The 23,815-nt window shown below is 38.2% G+C and overlaps 1 protein-coding gene across 5 annotated transcripts in view; it reads right to left on the reverse strand.

The window, feature by feature from the left end:
• The window catches only part of VTI1A (vesicle transport through interaction with t-SNAREs 1A), a 284,284-nt gene that overhangs the window by 247,160 nt on the left and 13,309 nt on the right, over nt 1-23,815 (reverse strand). For all 5 annotated transcript variants that reach the window (XM_063337611.1, XM_063337613.1, XM_063337609.1 and 2 more), the window contains exon 3: nt 22,232-22,342. In XM_063337611.1, coding sequence (XP_063193681.1) covers nt 22,232-22,342 — 111 coding nt within the window. The remainder of the gene's footprint in view (nt 1-22,231; nt 22,343-23,815) is intronic.

Raw genomic sequence — 23,815 nt, forward strand, 5'->3', positions numbered from 1 at the left:
GAGAAGGACCTCCTTCTACCCACAAAATAATATTATCCAATTACATAGGATGAAACAAATTAGGAAGGAATTAATACAAATCAAAATTACATAGTCTTACTTGCTGCACTGTCAGTTTCCAAGCACTCTGCACCCCTGCTCCTTCCTAAGCTTGATGGGGAGTCTGGGAACAGGTCCAATGCATGAGGCTGCTCGTGGCAGAACCACCTCCTTCTCCCATGTTCAGACGCAACCTTGAGACTTTTTGCCACCGCAGGTCTTCAGTTCAGACCTTACACTTTCACTGCCCTGGAGCAATCACCATTAGAGACTCAAACAACTCCAAGAAAAACATTCATGGAAAAATGAAAAAAACCCAAAACCAACCATTTATACATTTGCATCCTGCTTCATTGTTCTCATCATTTTCTGGATATAGGGAAAAACACCGCTAACTCACACTCTGCAGAAGTTCTTCGCTGATCTTTTGCTTCCACTGATCTTTAAATCCTGAACCACAACTTTGATAACTAATTCCTGTTCTGGTGATACAGCCCTAGGTTGGAGACACCATTTATGACTCAGGAATCTCTCAGTCACATTTGAGAAAGGTTCTAAGAGGGTAAGAATAGCATCGGTACATATCTGGCTTACCCTCGCGCTCTTCTCCAGTGACCTCTTACTCACAGAGAAACAACATGAAGCTATATGGGCTATTGGTCCAACCTAATACAGCCATTCTTATGGTCCTTGGGGATATACCACTGTCTTCTAACTACTATGTCAAGTGTTTGATAGAGGTTTCAAATGTGATGTATTACTGTGTTGACTTTTCTAAGATATACCATCTCTCTCAACTTTATCAATACATTCCTATAGGAAAATTTTACAAGAACTACACTTCACTGACTTGATTACCTCCAGTATCTATAATACTATTCCCAATGCTATATATAATTGTATAACTTTCTCTTTCCCTCGGCTATTAATTTCAGTTCCACTTCAATCTTGTCATCCATCTACCTGATATCATTTTAAAATAGGAAAATTCATTCCTTTTAGAGAAGATGGAGTAAGAGGTGGGTTTGCGTTGTTTGGGGTTGTTGTTTTCTGTTTTTTTGGTTCTGGTTTTTGTTTTTCAGTAAGAGCTGTGTAAGGACAAACAGTTTCCCAGATTGCAGACTCATCCTGAATCATGCCCCAGAAGATGATGATCACTTCCCAAAGACTTTCTCAAGATAACATTCTAGACTTTCTTGCGTTCCTCGTTCCTTGCAACATCCAACACTTCAACAATCTTTGATGTAACTTCTGCCCCTTTCTCCAACAATTTAAGTATTAGCTCTGCTACAAGTTTCCATTTTTATTACCTTAGCTGGTAGGCCCACCAACCTGAAAGGCCTCTGGATATATTGGTTGCTCAACCATACTGGAATTTCACATGAAAGAAAATGTCAATTTTCTGAATTCACAGCTGTTCAAACACTACCTTGCTAAGACTGAAACACGTTTCTTGAGACAGATCTTGTCAAAGGATGAAATTTCAAAAGCACTTATATAAGCTGAAAAAACAAGCCCTCCTGAACCATGAAATGAGGTACAGGTTTCAACGTATCATCCTTTTATGGGTTACTCATGAGAATCTGAAAATCCCACCTGAAAAGACATAAGACTAGAATTTTTAAGAGGTCTAAGCTGCTCAGGTCTGAAAGCCATCGAGGATTGAGCACTGACTTCTCCAGGGTCCTTTCTGAAAAAATCTCAACCTATATCTTTTAAGCTTCCACAGGTAAAAGCTTACAGCAGCTACAAACGATGGCTTGACAATGGGGGAAAAAAAGATGATAAAGATGGCAATGGCAGCAGTCAGAGGTAATGCTTCTGCATCTTCCTATAGACCTAGTCAGAAAGAAGCTTTTGATGGTGGTCTCAGAAGCAGCTTAATCTTCTGCACTGGGGCACGAAGCAGCTGCAGCGTGGATGGCTGTAAAGGAAGAAACAGATCAGGAGGAATAAAATGAAGAAAAAGAGAGAGAGAAAGCAGACTACCATCTAATTATGTCCTTGGTGGAAGAGGAACTCAGAAAAATATCAAGATGAAAAAGCTTTAAGTCAGCACCTTCACCTAAATGCAAAGAGTGGATGTGAAGCTAATAAATACTATCTCACCAACCTACAGCAGTGAGTTGCCTTCCCTTGGACTCTCAACAGGTAATTAGGTGAAGGGGAACAGAAACAAAACCAAAAGATCCAATGCTTGGCTTCCTTCAAGCCTAATTTCACCACGGAACAGATAGAATAAGTACAATCACGTCATTGCATATTTCATATTTCTGTGCTCAAGTTGTACCATGGTTTTCTGGAAACCTGACTTTAAAAGCTGCTTGCACATCCACGAAGGTTATACAAAACAACCACTGCAAATACTATGCCACTGCATTGATTTGTACTTAAAGAAAGCGTTACAGAACAAACCCAATTATATTAAGATACTAAGGTACCACTTCAAGGTGTTTTCATTGAAGTGGTCGCTGAGATACCCATTCACAATGCTAACCGGTCCACAAAAAGTGTAGAGAAACCTTTCACTTTAAAGGAGGACTTCACAGTCTCAAAGAAGCAGGTCTAAAGCCAAGATATCTCACAACTTTGCCAAACATTTTATTTCGGAAAATATTTTTTTTAGCCACTGCCGAATTAATTTTCTTAAGTTGAAAGCCTGGTGAACCTTTTAATTATTTTGGGTTCACAACATATAAAGTCATGAACTTTGCTGCTGCCTCTAATTTTGCCCATTTCCTGCCTCTCCTCACCAGTCTCCAGAAGCAATGCAAGGACAAAATTAAATAAAATGTGTTTATATATTAAATAGTCTTAAATTACATATAGTCTTAACCATCCCACAACTGCCACAAGCTAAACTAGCATTCATGTATTCCATATACAGCACAACATTGTACGTGCATCCACACATACGTAAATAAGTATATACCTGGGTCTTGCACAAACTTTGGGCATCATTAGAAAGTTTGTAAAATATAGTAAGCATTAAAGTAATATGCAGTTTGTCTGAAGAATCAAAGACACTTTGAACGGATTTTGTATGACCGTTATAGCCTACAGTTATAAAAATAGCAGGTACATCGAAATATCTTAAATTTTCTTCCTCAATTTTTCACATTTTTTTCCATTATTTGTAAACAAGCAATATATTTCAGTCCATTTTACACCTTATTTCATCTTGATACTTATTTACTGTCCTCACATGGAATACAAGCTTAGCAACACTACAAAAAGTCAGTTGTTTAACCCTTGCCTTTGTACCCAAAGTTGGAACATTTGGAACAAGCTCCCTGTTGGCATGACTTCCTTCAGTCCCAAAAACTCACTTGTTACCACAGTAAAACCACAATGATCAAATATATCATGTCACACATTCATAGGAGAGTGACAATGTAAGCTTAGGAATGAGACTTCTTTACGGGATCAAGCAGGAAACAAAGTGGGTCATAATGAGAAGCTCTGATTTAGCCAACGATACCTGAAAGAACAGCAAAAGGCAGGTGACGCACATTCTTTGACCCCCAATTCTGCCCTCTGTGGAAGTCTTCAAAGAAAAACTACCTGCCCTAGCCCTCACACATAGAGAAGAAAAACCCACATTCAAATGTGTCTAAATGCTAATGTATTTCCTCTCAAATACTTTCCTACAGTTTACCAAACCATTAGGATCTGAGCAATAAGATCCATCAGCTGTCCAGTTAAACATCCACTTAAAGGGACAACATTGCTGATACAATCTTCCAGTCTTTCTGCCAAGTTTGCTACCACAAAGTGTGTGTGTGGGATCACTGTGCTCTGTAATGAGGAGGGAGCAATGGTAAGAGGGACAACTGTCTCCTTTTAGCAATCTTGTTTCTAGCTGAGAAGGTGGAAGTCAGAGCAGCTTTTCTTCCACTCCCAGCCATCTGTTATAAAACCTCATAAAGGGCAATTCTGCATCAGCAATTATTATTGATAAAAGTGCTCTGCCACAATCTTTAAAACAGGATGTTTAATTTTATCAGCCTACAGAGGAACTTACTCTTTCATGGAGCTACTGACTAACAGTAGTCTCAATTACTCACCCCCACACACCCCCTCTCCCCAATATGCAGCACGTTCTGTGCCAACGATCTCCCCTGAGTTTAACACTGTTATCTGTGTTTTAGGGGGAGAGGAGAAACCTGACCTCACGCAGCATTTTACTAAGAAAGCCTAGAAGTCAGAGGGCATTAGTACAAATACCACAAAAATAAAAATAAGGAAAATAAAACAGAGGGGAAAAAAAATCCACAACCCAAAACACAATAGAAACAATACTTTGTGTTCCTATTTTAAGTGCCTCTCTCAATGCTATATGCATAGCAGCTAAAGGCAAGCTGGAAACCAGCCAGGTCCTGGCTGCCAGCAAAAATTTTGTCACCTCCTTTGAACATCTGAAGTATGTTTACCCAATAGATTTCATTAAATTACACTTCCATTAGGAAGCATACAATGTTGATACTCATCTCAAAGATAAAAGGGATCGCTAAGAGGCATGTCATCCTGCTCCCCAGCTGATTGCTATTTCTGGGCCAATCAAGGAAAGGAGCCAGAACAATACTTAGTTAAAAAAATGCAGCATCTCCCCAAGGACTACATACTAAGAGACTGCAGCTCCATTATCAAAATGAGCATATCATTAATGACAATACACATACAGTACGTTATTTTAATACAACTCATACACAACAAACAAGCTGTATTTGGGTCATTAGCTGAATTTGTAAAGCAGTATTTCCAAGGGTTAGAAACTCCTTATTGAGAAACTCCTTATTGAGATATGAAGTTTATAGGTTGGGGGCGTGGGGGGTGAACAAATATTTTATATGATCCCAAAATACAGTGAATATATGTGGTTTGAAGTGCATTGTAGTAGCTAACAGAACAATAGGCTGTTCAAACCTAAGTTCCCATTTTAAAGCAAAGCAGAAGTAATTTAAAACACCAGGCACTGTTTTGCTAAGCATCTATGAGGGATAATGAAAACAAAATGCCACTGATGCAGTTTATACTGTATGTATCACCTTTTAAATTATTATTACAGTACAGTTAAAGAGAATGCAAAAAGGGACTCAAAGCAAATATTACATACGTTAAAAAAAAAATCTATAGAAGAAAACATGCTGATTGTGAGGCAAAGCACTGGGGAGGGAATAACACAAGAGACTCAGATACACAAGTCCACTAGGACTGTTCAGCTGTTATCCTACAGTAGGCTGAGCCTTTCTTAGTGGAGAGGAGGAGATACCTTTGTCTCTAAGCATTGGTGTTAGATGTATGATGTTTACTGTGCTTCCTAATCTCCAATTCACATAACAGCAATAAAGGGAAGAGGACAAAACCAAACCCATGCTAATTAAAACCCGAAAGGGCTGGGAGGGGTTAGCTCTTTACAGTCAAGCTCTGCCCAGTCCTTTTGCAGCAATCTGTGATTATTAATCTCTAAAAACACTCCTTGCTCAATATTCTGCAATCTAGACTTCAGCCAATCTCTTTCAACATGCAGAAAACCTTTTGGTTTAGCCATATTTGACATATCATATGAACTCCAATTATCCATCTTTTTGCAATTAATCATCTCACAATTACATTTCCTGCACTTATAAGCATCCAGCTGGGAACTGAGTTTTAATCTAGGAAATAAAAAAAAAAAAAGGATTCAGGTTTCTAACAAATTACTTCTAATTAACCAGAACCTTTTCTAGTCATTCCAACCTAAAGACGCCTACAGCAAATGAAAGAATTTATTGTTTGCATTACTAATGATATTTTAAAATTTAATTTCAATTTCCCCAATGAGTAACTTCCAGGAAATTCACCGCACTTATATCTACTTAAACAAACATTCTGTTAAGCAGGAAATGCACAACAACAAAAAACCTAGGGGAAGAAAAAGAGAGCTGGTACTACACTGAGCAGAAAAGCTGCTAAATAAAGCTAAAGGACCAGATGCAAACTAATAGCAATTTCCAAAAGTACACTGCAGCTACACTGCACCCAGGCCCTGCCAGAGTTATTGGGAATCTTAAAACTACATTTCCAAATAATGGTTTAGAAATTAAAGGTATATTTTTTTTCAGGAAAAAAATGGTCAGTGCTACTGATACAAGGCAGCAATTTATAGTCTGTATAAAGGAAGTGGATTAAATCAAGCCACCTAGTTAGATAACTCAGGAAACTAAGTCAATGGTGGTTAAACAGCACATGAAAGAGCTTTGTCCCACAACTTCCAGTGATTTCCCCAGGGAAAGATTTGGAATAAGAACCATGCAAAACACGCTTACTGCACGATTGGGAACTGCTTGGTATCACAGGGAGGTAACATGAGGTAAGTATCAAACGTAAGTTTCATTTACATTAGGTCTTATCAATTTTCTCCAACTGTTTCAGAAAGTCAATGCAACCATCTGACAGAATATGATTGTTGCACAGTAAAGTATACCTTTCATGTTCTTTGGACAGTCAAATACCAGAGGGTTTTCTGTCAATTATGCAGTATCACAGATGTACATCCCAAATCTGTCCATCTAACTAAAAGCAAAAATATACAGCTGAAAAATGCTTTTGAGAGCTACCTTTAATTAATACATAATATCTAAGTCAGTCTAACTGCAGAAATATCTCTGCCCAAAAGGTTGGTGTTCATTAATCTGCTACCAAAGTTTCCACAATACAAAACAGGACTGCACTAATTGGCTGATTGATTCAATACCAAGTTAAAGGAGTTTATTAAAAATAACTCTTTTCCAGAATAATTTACTTGAAGCCTTCCAAAACTATTAAATTTTATATGCCTGCACTAACCTCCCATTACTTTGACCTTCACTAACTACCTCTGTAGGCACTTTGAGAACACCAAAACCGTTGGTACATTTTTGTTTTTATTTATAACAGAGGTCCAGTTGTGACTGTGGACATCCTTTAACTCATTCACAAAGAAAAGACAACAAAAGCAGTAGAACTTCCTTCCTCTACCACTACTAAAATTTAGCAAATTGTAATTCCTGACATAACAGCTACAGCTCCCACAATCCAGCGTCACAAACCAATTAACACCAGCCTCCCCTTCCCAAACTTCTGCTTAACCTCTCTATCCAACACACAGAGTACAGCACGTTCACCGACATGTGAGGAAAGAGTGGATTATCCTTGGTGAGATTCACAGATACATCCTTAGCTATTATAGAGTTAATATTCAAAGCACTCTCTCGTTCTCGGAGATTCCAACCTGAGAGCTGTGTGAAACATCATGGAACATCTACTAATACATTCCCAATCTACCAGTGAGTGCACGTTCAATAGCAATAAAGGAAGACCTGCATGAAGCAGCAGCAAGAACATGATGGAAAAGTTCATCTTGGTTGTGAAACCGGTCACCAAAAGAGAGAGCAAAAAGCCTGGGTGACAGAAAGAGGACAGCATGAAAGTGCAGCAAGTTTGTATTCTTAAAGCCCCTCACCAGACTAAAATGGCACCTTGAGAGACATAATTTAGACAGGCTACAGGCTTCAGTGGTAACTCTGTTCACACCTACCAATCAAAATGGGCATTCCCATTCCGAAAACAGTGCAAGATACTTGATATTTCAATGCATGCCCTAAGTCAGCACTACGAAATCCCACCAGCAGCCCTCCATGCTGGTACACAAAAGACGCCACACTGCTCACCCAGACATTAGCCCACAGGCAGACATGCCTAGCTGTGTGATAGAAAAGCATTACTCGAGCAGTTTGGATCAAGCAGTTTTCAAAGTCAGAAAGGCCGAGGACAGGGAACTTACAGGTCCCTTGGGACATCTGGCACAGCTCCCAGAGTTCAGGCCAGGATTTTATCAGGGTCCAGCTCGGCAAGGCCCATGGCTGGGCAGGGCCGCGGGGAGCTGGAAAGTAGCATCCCCTGGCACCCCTGGAGCAGAGACACACAGCCCTTAAGTGAGGCCCGGGGCCATGGGAGAGTGGAGGAGGCTACTCAGGGCCCTTAAGGGCTACTGGTGCCCTCACGGCCCTCACCACCAGAAACCGGGCATAACTTTTGCAAGATTTCATAATAACTGCAGCTTGCAGAGGATGCAGAAAAAAGTCAAGCAGATAACACATACTGGATTTACGTCACCATGGAGGAGGCCGGGGTCAAGTCAGAAATATTCTGCATACGAAGCAACCCTGATCCGGGTTAAAGCCAAGGCCACATGTCTGTTGTTACAATAAACTGCTGTAACATTTTAAAAATAGTTTTACTGGTTTACTGCCCTTGTGTCAGACTTACAAGCCCTGAACCGTTGGCAAGTCATGAATGAACAGGTGATACAGCAGAGAGATTCAGAAGGTAATAGGAGAACATGAGAAATAAAAAGAATTAGAGGAAAAAACACCCTCTCAGCTGTAGTCATTTAAGTAGGAACACCACAGAGAAAAGCTCTTAAGTGCAAATCTTTCTTATTGCAGTGTTACTTTCACTGGCACATGAAACGGCAATGATAACAGGCTCAAAAAAAACTTTGAAAATAAAGTTAAAAGATACATGTAACTTAAAACTAACATCTTTTCCTACACAGAAAGGTTAAATTGTGGGGTTGACATTTGCATTTGTTACGTTGTCAACGTTTCCTGCCTATCAGCCTATGTACAAACAATATCTAAAGATGTCATCTACATATTTATACCAAAGGAGTTTATGAACAAGACCTGTCAGTATATTTTAACACCTTTCCAAAACGTCAGCTTTCATCAGGTATAAACACAACATGTTTAATTTATTAGTTTGGTTTAATATAAAAAGTTGACAATCATATGTCACCATAACTATTGATAAGGTAAATAAGGACTACAGGAAAATGTCAAAAAGTTATTAAAATATTTCGCAGCTTCCTGAATCAGATTGGATTTATTGCCTTTTCTCTGTCAATAAGTGCATCACGCATTTTTCTTCATATGGCTATTTTTGAAGTGATGTGTCCAACAGTGAAGCTTACAGACAGACTATAATTCTTGTAGAATTTGAATTTCATTGTGACAGTATTGGGCAGGGGAAAGGGCTTTGTTTAATGTTAAAAAAACCAATGCACAAATACACAAACTTGTTCACCTGTATTTAAACACACACCAAAGATTTCTTCTTCTGATCTAAAATACAGTAAGCCTGCATAAAAGTTAAAATATAAGGCACAAGAAACTGCAACTCTGAAGTTGAGCAAAGCAATACATTTGTTTTCACTTCACTTTCTACACTAGGTGCTTGATTCAATTCCCTCAAGAGGAACACTACTATCATAGGTCCACCTTCTTCGTTTATAACGGCAAAAGGACAACCTATTCTCATTTCTTTCTAGATACTTCCCAAAACACGTAATAGAGGGCAGCACAGCTTCATTTCAAGAATTCCATCCCTCCCACCACCACTACACAGCCAACACCTAATCAGCAAGTCATTCCAGCCAGATTGCAATAGCTTGCTCTATAGGGAAAAGAAATATCTTATTTATCTGAATGCAAGGATAAACTCCATTGTATAGATTAGTTCAAACAATCCTGCCCAAGCCAAACTCAGGCCAAATTATGGCCAGTAGCACAGAAAAGTTTAAAGGCAAGGAGGAAACAGAGAATAGACCGTTCATAGACGAGACCTCTCCTTGCTAGAAAAGGTTTGTTTGTTTTTCTCTTCAGCAAGTCCCACCCTACACCTCAACATAAGACATGGAGAAGAATTTGCTTATTATATAATGAAGCTGATACTATGATTTGATAACTATGGACATCAAGAAGTATTGCATGCCACAGCCTCTTAACTGTTCACAGGGTTAAGGATAGTGATTTCTTGGAATACAGCAGACATGCTGAACATGCTCCAAGACTTGATTTGGATTTCCTGTTGCTTAGATAACAGGAATTTTACTAATTCATGTAACTTTTGTGTCAAAAATCACAAACACAGTGAGTACAGTTGGGGACATAGATAAAGAATATTGTAAGTATCACCCACTAATCCTTTGTGGATATCAGAAATTTAGTGCTGAAGACCTTGAAAGCACATTGAATATGATGGAAAAGCAGCTTTGTTTTTCTGTTTACATGACAAGTAGGTGAAAGAACTGACACATGATCCGTCGTAAGTGATCTTTATATACTAATCAGGCTAACTGAAAAGACAACTAAAAATAAAAGTAGTCCAAACTTACTAATAACCAGATTTCAGGCTACAGAAGCCTGCACCCTGATTTCCTTTGTTTGAAATATGGTATGAGATGGTGAATGGAAATTTCCAAAGGGCCCAAATATTCCACAAAGGAAGGAAGGACCTCAAAAGATAGTCTTGCTCCAAAAGGATACATTTAACTACATCAGAACAGGTAGCATTCTTGGAGTTTTTCCACTATTGTTTCTGCAGTGTACATGATTTCAGGTTTTATCGCAGAATAGATATAGCCCAGTTCTTAGACCAAACACCCTCACTTCAACATGGTTCAAAGCTGTCTCAAACACCAGCCTTTGGTTCAGATCCTTATTTCTGTGTTTGATGCGTATCTGAAATGGGGTTTCCAGTTAATTTTCCTCAAAAAGCAATCCTATTCAGACTCACGTGCAGTAAGCGAGGAAAACTGAGGGATTCACTTCAAAATCACAGCACTGCCAAACCAAACACCACTACTGTATGTGAAGCCCCAGGTGGGACAGAAGTCCTCAGGTAAGATATTTTTTTAAAACATATAAAATGGCTTGAAAACTGGTCCTAGATTATGAGAGAAGGGAACTCAGCAGATGACCTTAGCTACAGAGTACTTTTTAGGTACAAATTAAAAGTGAAAACTTTTAAAGTTTGTTCCAGAAAGAGAAGCAGAAAAAGAAAAGTGAAAATGGGGAGGGAAAGGAGCAAATTTTCCTTATGGCCATTCTAAAATTCACGCATTTTAAACCAAGATCTCTAGAGGGCACAAGTGCTGAGCCACCAATCTGCATTGCTGAATGCCAGACATGTAGCTCATGAATGGAAAAAGGGGACCTTAATAACATGTTTGAAACTGACTCGCAGTATGGGTCAGAAGAAAGATGCAGCCCAGGTGCCTTCAACTGAAATAAAGATCTAACAGGAGGACAACATGACAGAAGGTGAGGAAAAGACAAAAGGAACACTAAGGGCTTAAAAAGGCTGGGGAAGCGATTCAGGTTAGCAACCCCTAACTTAATCCTGACCTTTCTGTAACTTTTTACCTTGATTTAGTTGACTGAACTAACTTTGTGGGAAGCTTACACAACTGAACCACAGAGTTTGATTTCTCCTGAAGACTGGGCAGAAAGAAGAGGAAATCACATGGTCACTTAGGGGTATTAATAGCATTGAATTACAAAGCAATACAAAAACGCAGTCATTACAAATCAAACATTTTTTTTTTAATAAAAAATATTCCTGGAAATATAGTTAAGAACCCATCCTTGCATTATTAGTTTTAGTCCCAACCACATTAATCCTAGATAAATGCCTCTCAGTCTTTTTTTCAGGATGCTAGAAATTATAAAAAATGAAAATCTGTAGTTTCAAAGACAGCTGCTAATGGAACAATCCATAATATTGAAACTAACCTCTATTTCTTAAACAAATAAAATAAAAATAATCACAAGAAACACACCAAGAGAACAACTCAGTTCCTTGCACAGTTCTGTTTAGTTAATGCTCACTATCACAGTGACAAAGAGCCGTACTCATGGGTGAGAAATGCTTTTGTGCTAGGCACTCTACAAAGAGGGATCCCTATGTCAAAATATTTGCAGTTACACATCCCAAAATACCAACCATCATTACGGAAAGTTACTTTTCAAATTCTGAAATAACAGAATTTGCTTTGACATTAATACCACTATTCTCTCAACTCAAATATTAAATACCACTTTTTTCCTGGCTGATGATACGCCCTAGCAAAGCTTACAATTTGATTTACTAAAGGCTCAAAGTTTTCTACTCATGAATCAGTGGAAAGCGTTGCCTTCGTAATGCAGGAACATTTTCTATGTAAGGTCCCAGCCAGGACCCACGAAACACAATACCAGCCTTTTCTTTGACTTGCCAGAATTCACATTTGAGTCTACAGTGAACAGGTACAAAGTCTGCAATTGCAATTCAGTGTTTTCCAAAAGCCTACCTAACATGTTTCCGCGCTGACCAGGAGGGTAAGTTGGCAAACACTGCCCTTATTCATTCTAGTCTTAACTTGTCTGAAAATAAAAAAAAATAATAATAAAATTAAGGACACGTTGGAAAGTTGTGGGGATTGAGGAAGTAAGCACAAATGCTGCTCAAAGGGAAACATGCAGAGCCCATGCATACACTCCCCAATTTCTTTTTCTTTACACACGAGGCACCAAATATTTAGTTAGCAAAAATCTTTTTTCGTCAAACCCATCAGAAATGGTTAAATGTTACTACAGCATGAAAAATTGCTCTGCTCTACTGCTGATCCCAGAAGCCACCTGCTATATTCCTTTTTACTATCTGTTCTTTATATTCCTACTCTAATTTTCATTGATCAGCTCTTTTAGGAGTGAAATCTCTGTAGTATTTATTAAATATTGGAAAAGACTTATGTTCCTAGCACCCTAAAGGCAGTTTATAAAAAGTGGATGAAAAGTAAGGAGGTACTGTATTTGATCCACTTATTATAAATGTATACAAGCACTAAATTGTCAAACATACAACTTACAGATCCTTTAGCCTTTGCAGGGATTTCCTCCCCAACTGGGAAAGAACAGCAAGTTTTAAACAGCCTTTGTGGCCAAGAACCACTTTTTGTTGTGGTTTGTACAGCAGCTTTAAGGGAAGCTGACTGTACTTGGGACTGACTACTAAATGATTGCAGAATACAAATAAAAAAGTTACCAAACAAAAGAACAGAGATATTCACACTTTTTCCATATGCTTCACATAGTAAAGAACATTACAGGGAGGAGAGGCGTGGGGGGGGGGACAATTCTAATACACTTCCAGCTGCATTTTTTTGCTTTATATTCCTTCCTCATCAAGTCTTAAGCCAGAAACAAGACATCTCCTCCACTGCTGTAAAAGTCCATCTCCTTTTACCTGCGCTAGCCAGTTTAAAAAAAAAAGTAAAGTTTTTTCTGTGTTTACTACTGATATGTTAAAAAGAACCGTCTTAGAGCAGAAAGTGGGAAGGTTTTATCAGAGAGAAAACAGGCTAACATTGTGTGGTTTAGTTATTAAATGGCATTTTTAAATAATTGCAACTTGAAAATATTAAAGAAATTTTAATATTTTTCAGAACAAATGAAAGTCTGTCTACACAAGGAAACTGCACTTTATCCCTTTATCCAACACCGAAGATATCTGCATAAATATCTACTTAGTTCTTGGGTTAGCGTTTGGGGGAGGGACGGCAACAAAAATGTACAATTTCAGTTAAATTCAACCATAATTTGTAAGAAAAAAAGGTAGAACAAACTGATTGAACGATTTTCCTTAAGAATCCCTAATGCTATCAAACTCATACTAACGCGTTAGCTCTTCACAAAGACTTTTTAATCCGTTAGAGTAGATTTCTTGAGAGAAAAGCCAGAAACAGAATTTAAACAACTGTGTTTCTATTGCATTAAATTTCTGTATTTCAGTTTTGGAAATCTGAGATCATAAAAGTAAAACTATGCAAATATGATACCTGGCAGCATCAATTTCTTGTAAACCACACAAAAGTTAACATATAACATCACTAAAGCAGCGCTACAGAAAGCGCCAGAATGAGTGAATACATCCATCAATGTTTCTTCATTTCGCTTATTAACAAATCTAGAATATATTTGCATTTACAAGAATTTTTAACTGACACAGAAGAATTTTTACTATGCCAATAACATTACCATAAATTTATAGCCTGTCTCCTATGGCAAAGGTTTTCAGCAAAAAACAAGGTAACTAAAATATTATTTGTACTAGCAGAATATAATGAATGCTATTATTTGTAATGTTTGTCAGCTGTTTGACAACCAGACATACAATATATTCAGTTATGTAAAGAGATTGCTTTACGCTCTAATATTTGCCTATGATGCAATCGGAATTTCAACAAGCGTTTAATATGTAATGATCATATGAAAATTTCCCCTTGAATTCTGATTGAGCAAATATCAAGATGAAGCACAAACCTCTTGAAGTTGGGTAGAAATAGCTACTTTTAACAGCAGTGCTTATATTTCAAGTTTCATTTCATGAAAGCAACAGAACCCAGCAAGCAGGCAAAAAAAACCATTAACCACTTGTTTGCCAAACCAATTTTTGACATGGGACACTTAATCAGTCACCAATAAAAAGTTCACCAATTACCAGACGGCAGCTTCACCATAAAGGAAAGCTATTTTTGACCATGGCAATTAGTCTCCTCATGTTTCAAACACTAAATTCTATTTTCACATTAATTTTTAAAACTATGTGGCTTTAACTTAAAATAAACTGTACATCAAAAGAATGGAAAATAAACAGCCAGGAACACAATTTGACGAATTGGATTTATTTAGTTTATTTAGCTAAACAGGGTCCATTGGATCTCTTTAATAGGCTGACAGTTGCACTGGGCTGGTTAATAAAACATTCAACACAGTATCTTCAGCCAATATAGAAATGCAAATCCCACCAGAAATATTTTATTCATGAAACAGTAATTTCAGTTACTACCAAAGCAAAAAAAAGAAAAAAAGAAACAGGAAAAAAAAAAGGGAGGGGAGAAAAAAAAAAAAAAAAAGAAAAAAAATACTTGCTTTGCAAACAAACAGTGCCATCTAGTGTCATTCCCTGAACAAACAAATCAAGAAATCTGAAAAGGGCTATAATCAATCCTTCCAGTGTCAAACCGGTACCTTCTCCCTATTTTTTTGCTTTACTAGTAGCACATGTCTCTCCCTATTTTCCAGTCAAACACAAATTAGCCTCTCTATAGCTGGGGAAAAAAAAAAAAAAAAAAAAAGAGTAATAACACGTTGAGGAACCGGAGAGTGCAATTGTTCTAGTCTGAAAAGCAAGCATATTAAAATAATGGGGTTTTTTGCTCAGTTGTCTGCTGTTTTTTCTTGAAATCTTTATATTTCTAAGTCACGATAGAAACTAAATCAAACTTCTACTTATATGAGTGCAGGTGAGCAATACAATGAAGGGAGAGTGAGATAGGCTCTGTTCTGCTTTATTCATCATCGCATCCCACATCTATGTTCCAACTGCAGAACCTTTATTACTGCTGCTATCAAAAGCAGGACAAAGACAGCTTGCTTCTTTTTGCATGACAGGTAGGAGAGTATCACTTGACTAAAATAAGAAATCACCAAGAAAGAGGAAATCATTAAAGCCTTCCTCCTTCTGCCCCCCAAAAGACAGTATTCACCTTCTGTATATGAAGTCACTTTACTCACAGCTGGCTAGAAGTCATTTTGAGTGGACATTGCTTCTTCCACTATCTACTAGGAAGACCAGCAAACAGATTTAGTTCTACAACTTTGAGAAGTAGAAGTTTTAACGTAAGAACAAATTACATGGTAAACAGAGAAATGAGAGTTCTCCACCTGGGAAAGGCTGATGAGGGCTGGCATCCAGACTTGTCTAAAGACTGCCAGGTGAGAAAGGATGTTAAGTGAAAAAGGCAGAGCTGATGCCATGCTGAATTTCTATTACATGCCTTAAAACATATTTTACAGGAGGATTTCATTCTGCCATAAACCACTTTTTAGCTTGATTTAATACAGAACCATTTTGTGTGTGAAGGGAGAAAGGAAAGAGAGAGGCATGAATGCTTACAGTGCGCTGTAGGACTCAATATGCCTTTCATTCATAGCCCCCAGCCACACAAGAATTATCAGACTCACCAAATCGCTTCCTGAAAGCACCTTTATTTGTAATCGCTCAGCCAAGTCTAGTACTCCACAAACTGTTTTTTTCTTAAAATCATGTGCATCATCTCCACAGTCACTGACTTGACGAAGGACCAACAAACAGCATGCCACAAAACTCACCAGTCCCATTCCTACATGTTAACAGATGAGCAACATCCCTGGAGAGAAACACACACAATTTCCTACGAGTATCAAGGTGAAGTCTGTTGAGAGAAGAATCTAGTTAAAGAATTAATTTTATTGACATTAAAAATTTTCTGCTCCGTTGCCCTTACCCAGCATATTATCTCTTCGCATACTGTGTTATGAGATGTATCTTACCGGTCAAACACGGGAAGATTATTTGTAAGCAATGCCTACAGAATTATAAAACCCAGGAGGTAAGGTGTTCTTCACTGGTCTGGCCCCTCAGGAATCTCAGTTAAGACAATCATAATCCCTTAGGTTAATTACAAATTAAGCATGTTAAGTCCCATCTTTCACACTTTCCTCTAAAGAAAACCATGTCATCACTAGAAAATTCCATGGTGAAATAAATTTCCTTCCTGCTCCATGCTTCCATACAGAACTATTAAAAAATTCTTAAGCTGTAAATAAATCAGGGCAAGTTATCTACTGGGGATCTAAGTTATACCACCTCTTAATCTTTCATTGAAACCTCAAGTTTAGGCCTTGAATGTTACAAAAAAAAAACCCAAAACACCAAAAAACCAAAAAAAAGTTCTTTCCTGTATCACTTTTCCCCCAGTTAAAATAGCAGTATTATAAATAAAGTCATTGCAAAATGTCAAATGCCTCCACCTTCTTCCACCGCAAACCTGCCAAGGTGGGGCACAAGTAAAAACAAACTGAAGACAATGTGGAATTTGCCTCCATAGAAAAGTTGGCCTAATGTTCAGCAGCAGCCAAGCAGACAAACATTGTACCAGAAGTCATCAGAAAAGGAACAGAGGAAGAAACCCAACCTCACAGTGCCTCTGTACACAACAGCTTGATTGCAGTGTAGAGGACTGATTACTTATCTCAAGAAGGTGACAGTATTTATAAAAATGGCACAGTGAAAGAACTTTTGTTCACAAAATGCTTTCTCAAAATTAGATCGTCAAAGTACATGGTCAGATTTTTCAAACTCTTTCTTCTGAAACTTAACCAGTTCAATCTCACGTGCATTAAAACAAATCCCCCACAGTCCTGTTCAAAAGAGCTGTACTACTCACATAGCAAAAACTAATCTGTTTCAAATTTGTCAACAAGATCAGGTTTTCACAACAGGCGTGCATGCCTGCCCATGCAGGGTGCACACACGTACATGACATGTACACATGGTGGGTTCCCTGTTTTTAATAACAGCATTAGGATACAACTATAAAGATATATACAACTGTCCCACACGCCATTTATGATTTTGTAACTCTAAAGCAATAATGCTTTGCCTTCTAAATCAAAATAATCCAGCAGCAACAGTTGACTCTCTAAACTTCTAGCTCAAACTGGAAAGCTAGGGAAGACTATCCATAAAGACACAGGCCACTAACCTGTCATTTGACAAATGTTGTTCATTAGGCTTATAACCATATGATTATTTGTCTCGGTAGGTGGCTGAACCTGAAATAAGGGTAGCAGTATTTGCAAAAAGCAGCCAGAATATAACTGACACAGCTGTAGCAGTTGCTCAGGTGAGCTTCTGGACTCAGGTGGCTCTTCAGAGTCATACAAAAGAGCTAACTTTATCAAATGAAATTCCTTTGCTTATCTCCTTAAATGTTTTTAAAGCTTAACAGCAGTTGCCATTTTATCAATGATCTTAAACAGAACCTGTAGGAGGTATGAAATGTGAATATATAACTTCACTATTGACTGAACTGAAGCTGTTGTTAAATGCTAAAAATGTTTAAATGTTTAGTCAGATTTTGTACAATATATATATCTGTATATGTCTATGTAATCTATGACTTCTCCCCCTCTTTTTTTTTTTTTTTCTTTTAAGTTGAAGGTCAGAATAACCAAAATCAGTACCAATTCTGAGTCTTTAAAAGGAATGAGTTCTGTCTCTTGGATTGATAACAAACGTTACCTGTAAAATTTGCTTCTGTGCTGACATGACAGAATAGGAACAGTTCCTATACTGCACTGATTGTGTAGTACTTGTTTTTGTAATAGGAATATTGCTGTGTAATATAGTCTTACTGGATTCTTATATTTCCTCATCTATTTGAACACTATACTTCAGCTGTAAGCTTTTTAGGAAAATGCCCGCTTTTTTTTTTTTTTTTTTTTTTTTTTTTTTATGGTGCCCTGATGTTGAGCCAGTACATGGAATCCTTGTGGTGAATACAAATGCTAGCATATAACCACACATTTGCTAAGTTTATATAGTTACAGTTTCACATGAACTGAGATAGATTCAGGTCAAAGTACGTTTATAATATCTGGAAAGCCTTTTACCACTGCCTATCCCCACTATTTAAAGAGCACTGGCTATTTTCAGGTAACAATTAACAAAAAAAAGCTTTATTTGAAAAAAATAAACAATACCTGTAGTCCATGTATTTAAAAGACTGCATAAAATAAAAGGCTGCTTCTGCATTCAGAACTTACTTCATGCAGGCAGTCACAATGGACATTCTACATGTGAAATAGCTGAAAACAAAGTATTTACAAGCTTAAGCCACATAATGGTGCATTGGTAGGCACCGGAAAAAGACCTGATCATAGGATGATTGTTTTAAAATTCAGTAACTCGGTAGTAGGTGGTCCCAAGACCTTAATCAACCCAGAAAGCGCAAATACATGGTCTGCAACTCCACTTCGGGCCACAAGATAGAGCCATTACCCCAGTCTCTGCAGCCCAGCGAGCCTGGTCCTTGCAGGAGCCCCGCACTCATCGACGGGTTGGCACTACAGCTTTCCTGAGCCAATAGGAACAACATCCCGCTATAAAAATGCAATATTGGTATATGATATTGCAAATAAGATGATAAAACCAAGATTTACATCTGCAAGTTAAAAAAAAACAGCACAAAGTTTAACTGTTTGATACATTTATCACAGAGAGTAAGCAAGCTTGAAAGGTAGCTTTTTGAGGTGTATAGGGCTTTTTTTGCAAAGAAGTATCACTTTATGCTTGCCCTATTCTTATATTTCTCCCCAGGTATCTGCTCTCCGTGGAAGCCTGCACAGCACTGAGGCAAGCATCAGAAACCACTGCTGCCTTAAGTTGAGGTGGAACACTTGTTTTGTTAATTTTCCCTATCCTTATTCATAGTGCTATGCTGAGTACTTTTAATGACAAAATTGAGCTGCTCTTTTTTTCATTACCACTGTTACTCTCCAAGAAGGAGGGCCAAAATGGAGCAAGGTGGCTTTTTCTCCTCAGATATGATTTAATGCAATTAGTGGGTTACCAACTACCTGTGCGCAATACAGATGTCATTGCCTCCACACACACCTCTGGACTGCAGAGCGCTGATAACTAACTGCAGGTGTGACTCAAGATAATAAGGATTAGCAATGAGGGGAAATAAATCACCTACTCACAACTTGTTTTATTTGATTAAAAAGTTAGAGATGAACAAGCCATGCCTGGAGTAACTTTTCAAAGTATAGCTCAACCAAGCTTAAATCCGTGTTTTGCAGAATATACTTCTGGCATAGTAAAGTGCATAGAAACCCCCCCCACTATATATTCATTAAGATGTCACAGCATGTACTAAATAATGTTAAAGCGATAACCCAGTGTTTTGTCATTATTATACATACTGCCCAAGACCAAATAAAGTCACCAATTACATATTACATGTCACAAATAAACCTTAATGTTGTCCATCCTGCAAGTAAAGAATGGACAGGTCCACATACCTCATGTTTACTTCTCCTAACTTTTAAATATCTTGCTGTGCTGCTGTTTTCCGTAACTGCTTGGGTGAGGGCAAATTTTGAAGATGCTACAAAGCATACAAATAACCACAAGATCAAAACTCATGTTCATTATGATGAACATAAAAGAAACTACCAGTGCCAGTTCTGCATTCACTCCATGTTTGAAATACAGAACTTACTGAAAAAGACTATATATTGAGGTATGTAATTTTTGCCATTCATTTCACAGACATGATTTCTTTAAAATGAAACATAGACTTGAAGATGATTGAGAAATGTCCTCTGCTCAGTGCACATACGACTTCACACAGGAATAGAGGCCAAGCCAAATATAGTGGGATCCAGCTGAGATTCCAACTCCGTTTAAAAAGAACAACACTTAACTCCGCAAGCTCACATCTGGGTGCCTTTTGGAAGAGCCAAGAGCTTTGACCAGCAAACCTGTAAGCTCATCATAACCTGAAATCGCCACTTTCATTTCCAGTTAAGAATTTCCCTTCATCTATAAATGCGAATTCATTTTAGAAGTAGTTAGATCTGCTTTCCCTAAAGGTTTGCTAAAGCTCTTATACAAACTCTATACGCGTTGCTTACAGTCAAACAGTTCACAACTCATTGAGGACAATATTCAGGCAGAACATGTGAAAGCACTTGCATTTCAGCACATACTTTCAAATTCCTACCTTCGGTGGCCCTGCAGCTTACAGACTGAAAATAACATTTTCTTTCCTTCCTTCTCTTCCCTCTTTGAACTCACAACTGAATCATTTTCCTATACAGTTTCCAACAAGTTGCTATTTGATTGGAGAACAATCCAAAAAGATTCTCAAACTCTCACAAACAAACTTAGAAAACTGTTAGTACTTAGAAACTGGAATTATGTAGGGAATTTAGTTGTAACAAAACTATTTTCCACATAACTGAGGTTTTTCCAAGCATAGCTATTGTTTTCTTTCGGTATGTTGCTGCATCCTTCACTCCACTTTCTTCTCCTGAATGCCATCCTTGGGTTTTGGGCTGTTGTTTGTTACTCATTATTACGATCTGTTCCTTCTTTTTTCTCCTTCGCTCTGAGCACAAACTTATGTTCCTTCAATCGCATAACTCCTAGTGCTCTGACACATTTCTTTCACATACACTCATTTCTCCTCTTCCATAAAGAGCATCCAGTTCTGAACTCTCCCACTCCCTATTGCCTGGGAATAGGGAAGTACCAGTTCCTCCCTTCTGCCTACACAGAGAAATAGGCCAGCAACAAATATATACTGACAGAAAATTCTCCCACATCCGAGAAGACAAACAGCATTCATTACTGGTCCAGAAATCGCTCTCTCTTGGAAGCCCTGTTTAGCCAGTAGGGCCATGCACACTTCACACAGCAGAACAGCATGAGATTGCCTCAAAATTTTGATGCAAGCCTTTTTACCTCAACATTCCTCAAACTTTACACAACCATCTTCTAACTAATATATTTTTGTGCGACTGGTCAACTTGGCAGAAGCACAGAGGAGTGACAGTCAGCTGGATTTCCTGGCTGCAGGTATAAACTTTGACTCCCCTCCCCTGAAGGAATAAACTGCTGCCAGCAACCTGTGCAAATTGACAGTTCTCCAGTGAATGGAAAATACTGCCACTAGTTATTTCTTTCTCCCTACCCTGAAGGAACTGAGCTGCTGCCAATTAACATAGTATTTTCCTACATTTTGCAATCCCTTTGAACTGTTTCAGGATTTTAGAGGAAACAGTTTTGTCTCTAAATCTATTCAGTACAAATCCTAGTCACAAAAGAGGACTGATAACTGTAGCAGAAGCCCCTAGACAAGGGAATCTTGTTAGTTTGCATCTATTACTTGAAAAGTGTAGTATTTATAACCAATTTGTACAAAAGCCAAGAAGAATGTAAGTGCAATAGAAATGAAATCACAGAGCCTAAGAAACAAAACGCACATGAGATACACTACATTCAAAAGTTCCATGTACTGGAGATTATGTTGCTTTTCATGTTACTGCCCACAAGTTGTCTTAAACAAACCATTATTTTCCACTGAGTATACTTACGTTATAATTTAAGTATCAACTCTGATATTCTAACAGTCATTCCTTGAGAAACAGGATTAAAAGCTGACTATTTTGCCTACAGCATGAACACTCAGTGTTTAATGGCACAGAAACAATTCAGAGCCAGGGGAAAGGAACAGAAGGCTAGCAATGTGAATATTGGTAGGAGACTGCTACAAAAAAAAAAAAAATTCTCTTCCCCAGTTTGGTTTTCATCTGTCCATAAATACAGCTAGATATACACAGAACTCATTTCTCACACTAGTCAAAAATATCCTCTCAATTGCATGAATAACTGCATTATTATATTTTAAAAATTCTCATAGATGCCTTCTTTATTTAATATGTGAAAAACTCACGAAGTCTGCTTCAAGTTTTCCCATTTCTTGTTTGTAGCTTCTCATTCGACTGCTGTACATTCCTCGGCTTTGAGGTGGGATTTCTCGAACTTCAAGTTCCATCTGCTCAAGCTATCAAGTAAAAATAAAGAAGAGACATGTAAATCAAAAGGGTAATTAAAGCAAGAATGAACTTACCTAAATTGTTCATGAATACTAAGAAATATTCCTTCTTTACTGAGAAATGTTTTTTTTATTCTGCAATATATAAGCAATTCATCAAAATCTTTACACAGCCTTAAGTCAACAAACAAGTGACAAAATTAATATTATTAACACTTAGAAGTAATGATTCTAGTCAAACATTTCTGGATTTCAATTCCAAATGTGAGGAATACATTTTATTTCAAGAAAATAGTAAAACTGAAGTTAAATAAGTCCCTGCAAATAGCTGTATGGTTTTGGAAACCCTTAGCTGAAAAAGGTATTTTATTTATTTTTATGTACACACATACATATACATGTGTGTGCATATATATATATGCACGTTTAAAGATTTATTTTCCACCAGCCTCTATGTTTACTAAAATAATTCTTATTCTTTAAAATACTGCTTACTCAGCAGAATTGCAAAGCCTGAACTGACTGCCTAAACCTGCATCCCAAGTCTGTACGTAGGTATATTAAATAGCTGAATTTCAGGGTTTAATGATATTACTATTCAAGAACTTGTATACATTCGAATGCATGAAAACATCAGAGAATATATCTTTCAAAAGCTTTTTCTATTTAGCCTTGCCATGCAGCATCATAGAATTGTCTAGGTTGAAAGGGACTTTTCAGATCAAGTCCTACCATCAACCTAACACTGACAGAAACCATCACTAAACCATGTCCCTAAGCACCACGTCTACCCATCTTTTAAATATGTCCAGGAATGGTGACTCAACCACTTTCCCGGGCAGCCTGTTCCAATGCTTGACATCCCTTTCAGTGAAGAAATTTTTCCTAATATCCAGTCTAAACCTCCCGTGACAAAACTTGAGGCCATTTCCTCATGTCCTATCACCTGTTACTTGGGAGAAGAGACTGACCCCCACCTGGATACAACTTCCTTCCAGGGAGTTGTAGAGAGCGATGAGGTCTCCCCTCAGCCTCCTTTTCTCCAGGCTGAACAACCCCAGCTCCCTCAGCTGCTCCTCTTAAGACTTGTGCTCCGGACCCCTCACCAGCTTCGTTGTCCTTCTCTGGACCCGCTCCAGCACCTCAGTGTGTTTTTTGTGGTGAGGGGCCCAAAACTGAACGCAGTACTCGAGGTGGGGCCTCACCAGTGCCGAGTACAGGAGGACGATCGCTTCCCTAGTCCTACTCACCACACTGCTCCGGATACAGACCAGGATGCTGTTGGCCTTCTTGCCCCCTGGGCACACGGCTGGCTCATATTCAGCCGGCTGTTAACCACCACCCCCAGGTCCCCCTCTGCCAGGCAGCTCTCCAGCCGCTCCTCCCCAAGCTTGTGATGCTGCATGGGGTTGCTGTGACCCAAGTGCAGGACCCAGCACTTGGCCTTGTTGAACCTCACACCATTGGCCTTGGCCCATCGAT

Source organism: Chroicocephalus ridibundus, chromosome 6, assembly GCF_963924245.1.
Source record: "Chroicocephalus ridibundus chromosome 6, bChrRid1.1, whole genome shotgun sequence".
Classification (NCBI taxonomy): domain Eukaryota; kingdom Metazoa; phylum Chordata; class Aves; order Charadriiformes; family Laridae; genus Chroicocephalus; species Chroicocephalus ridibundus.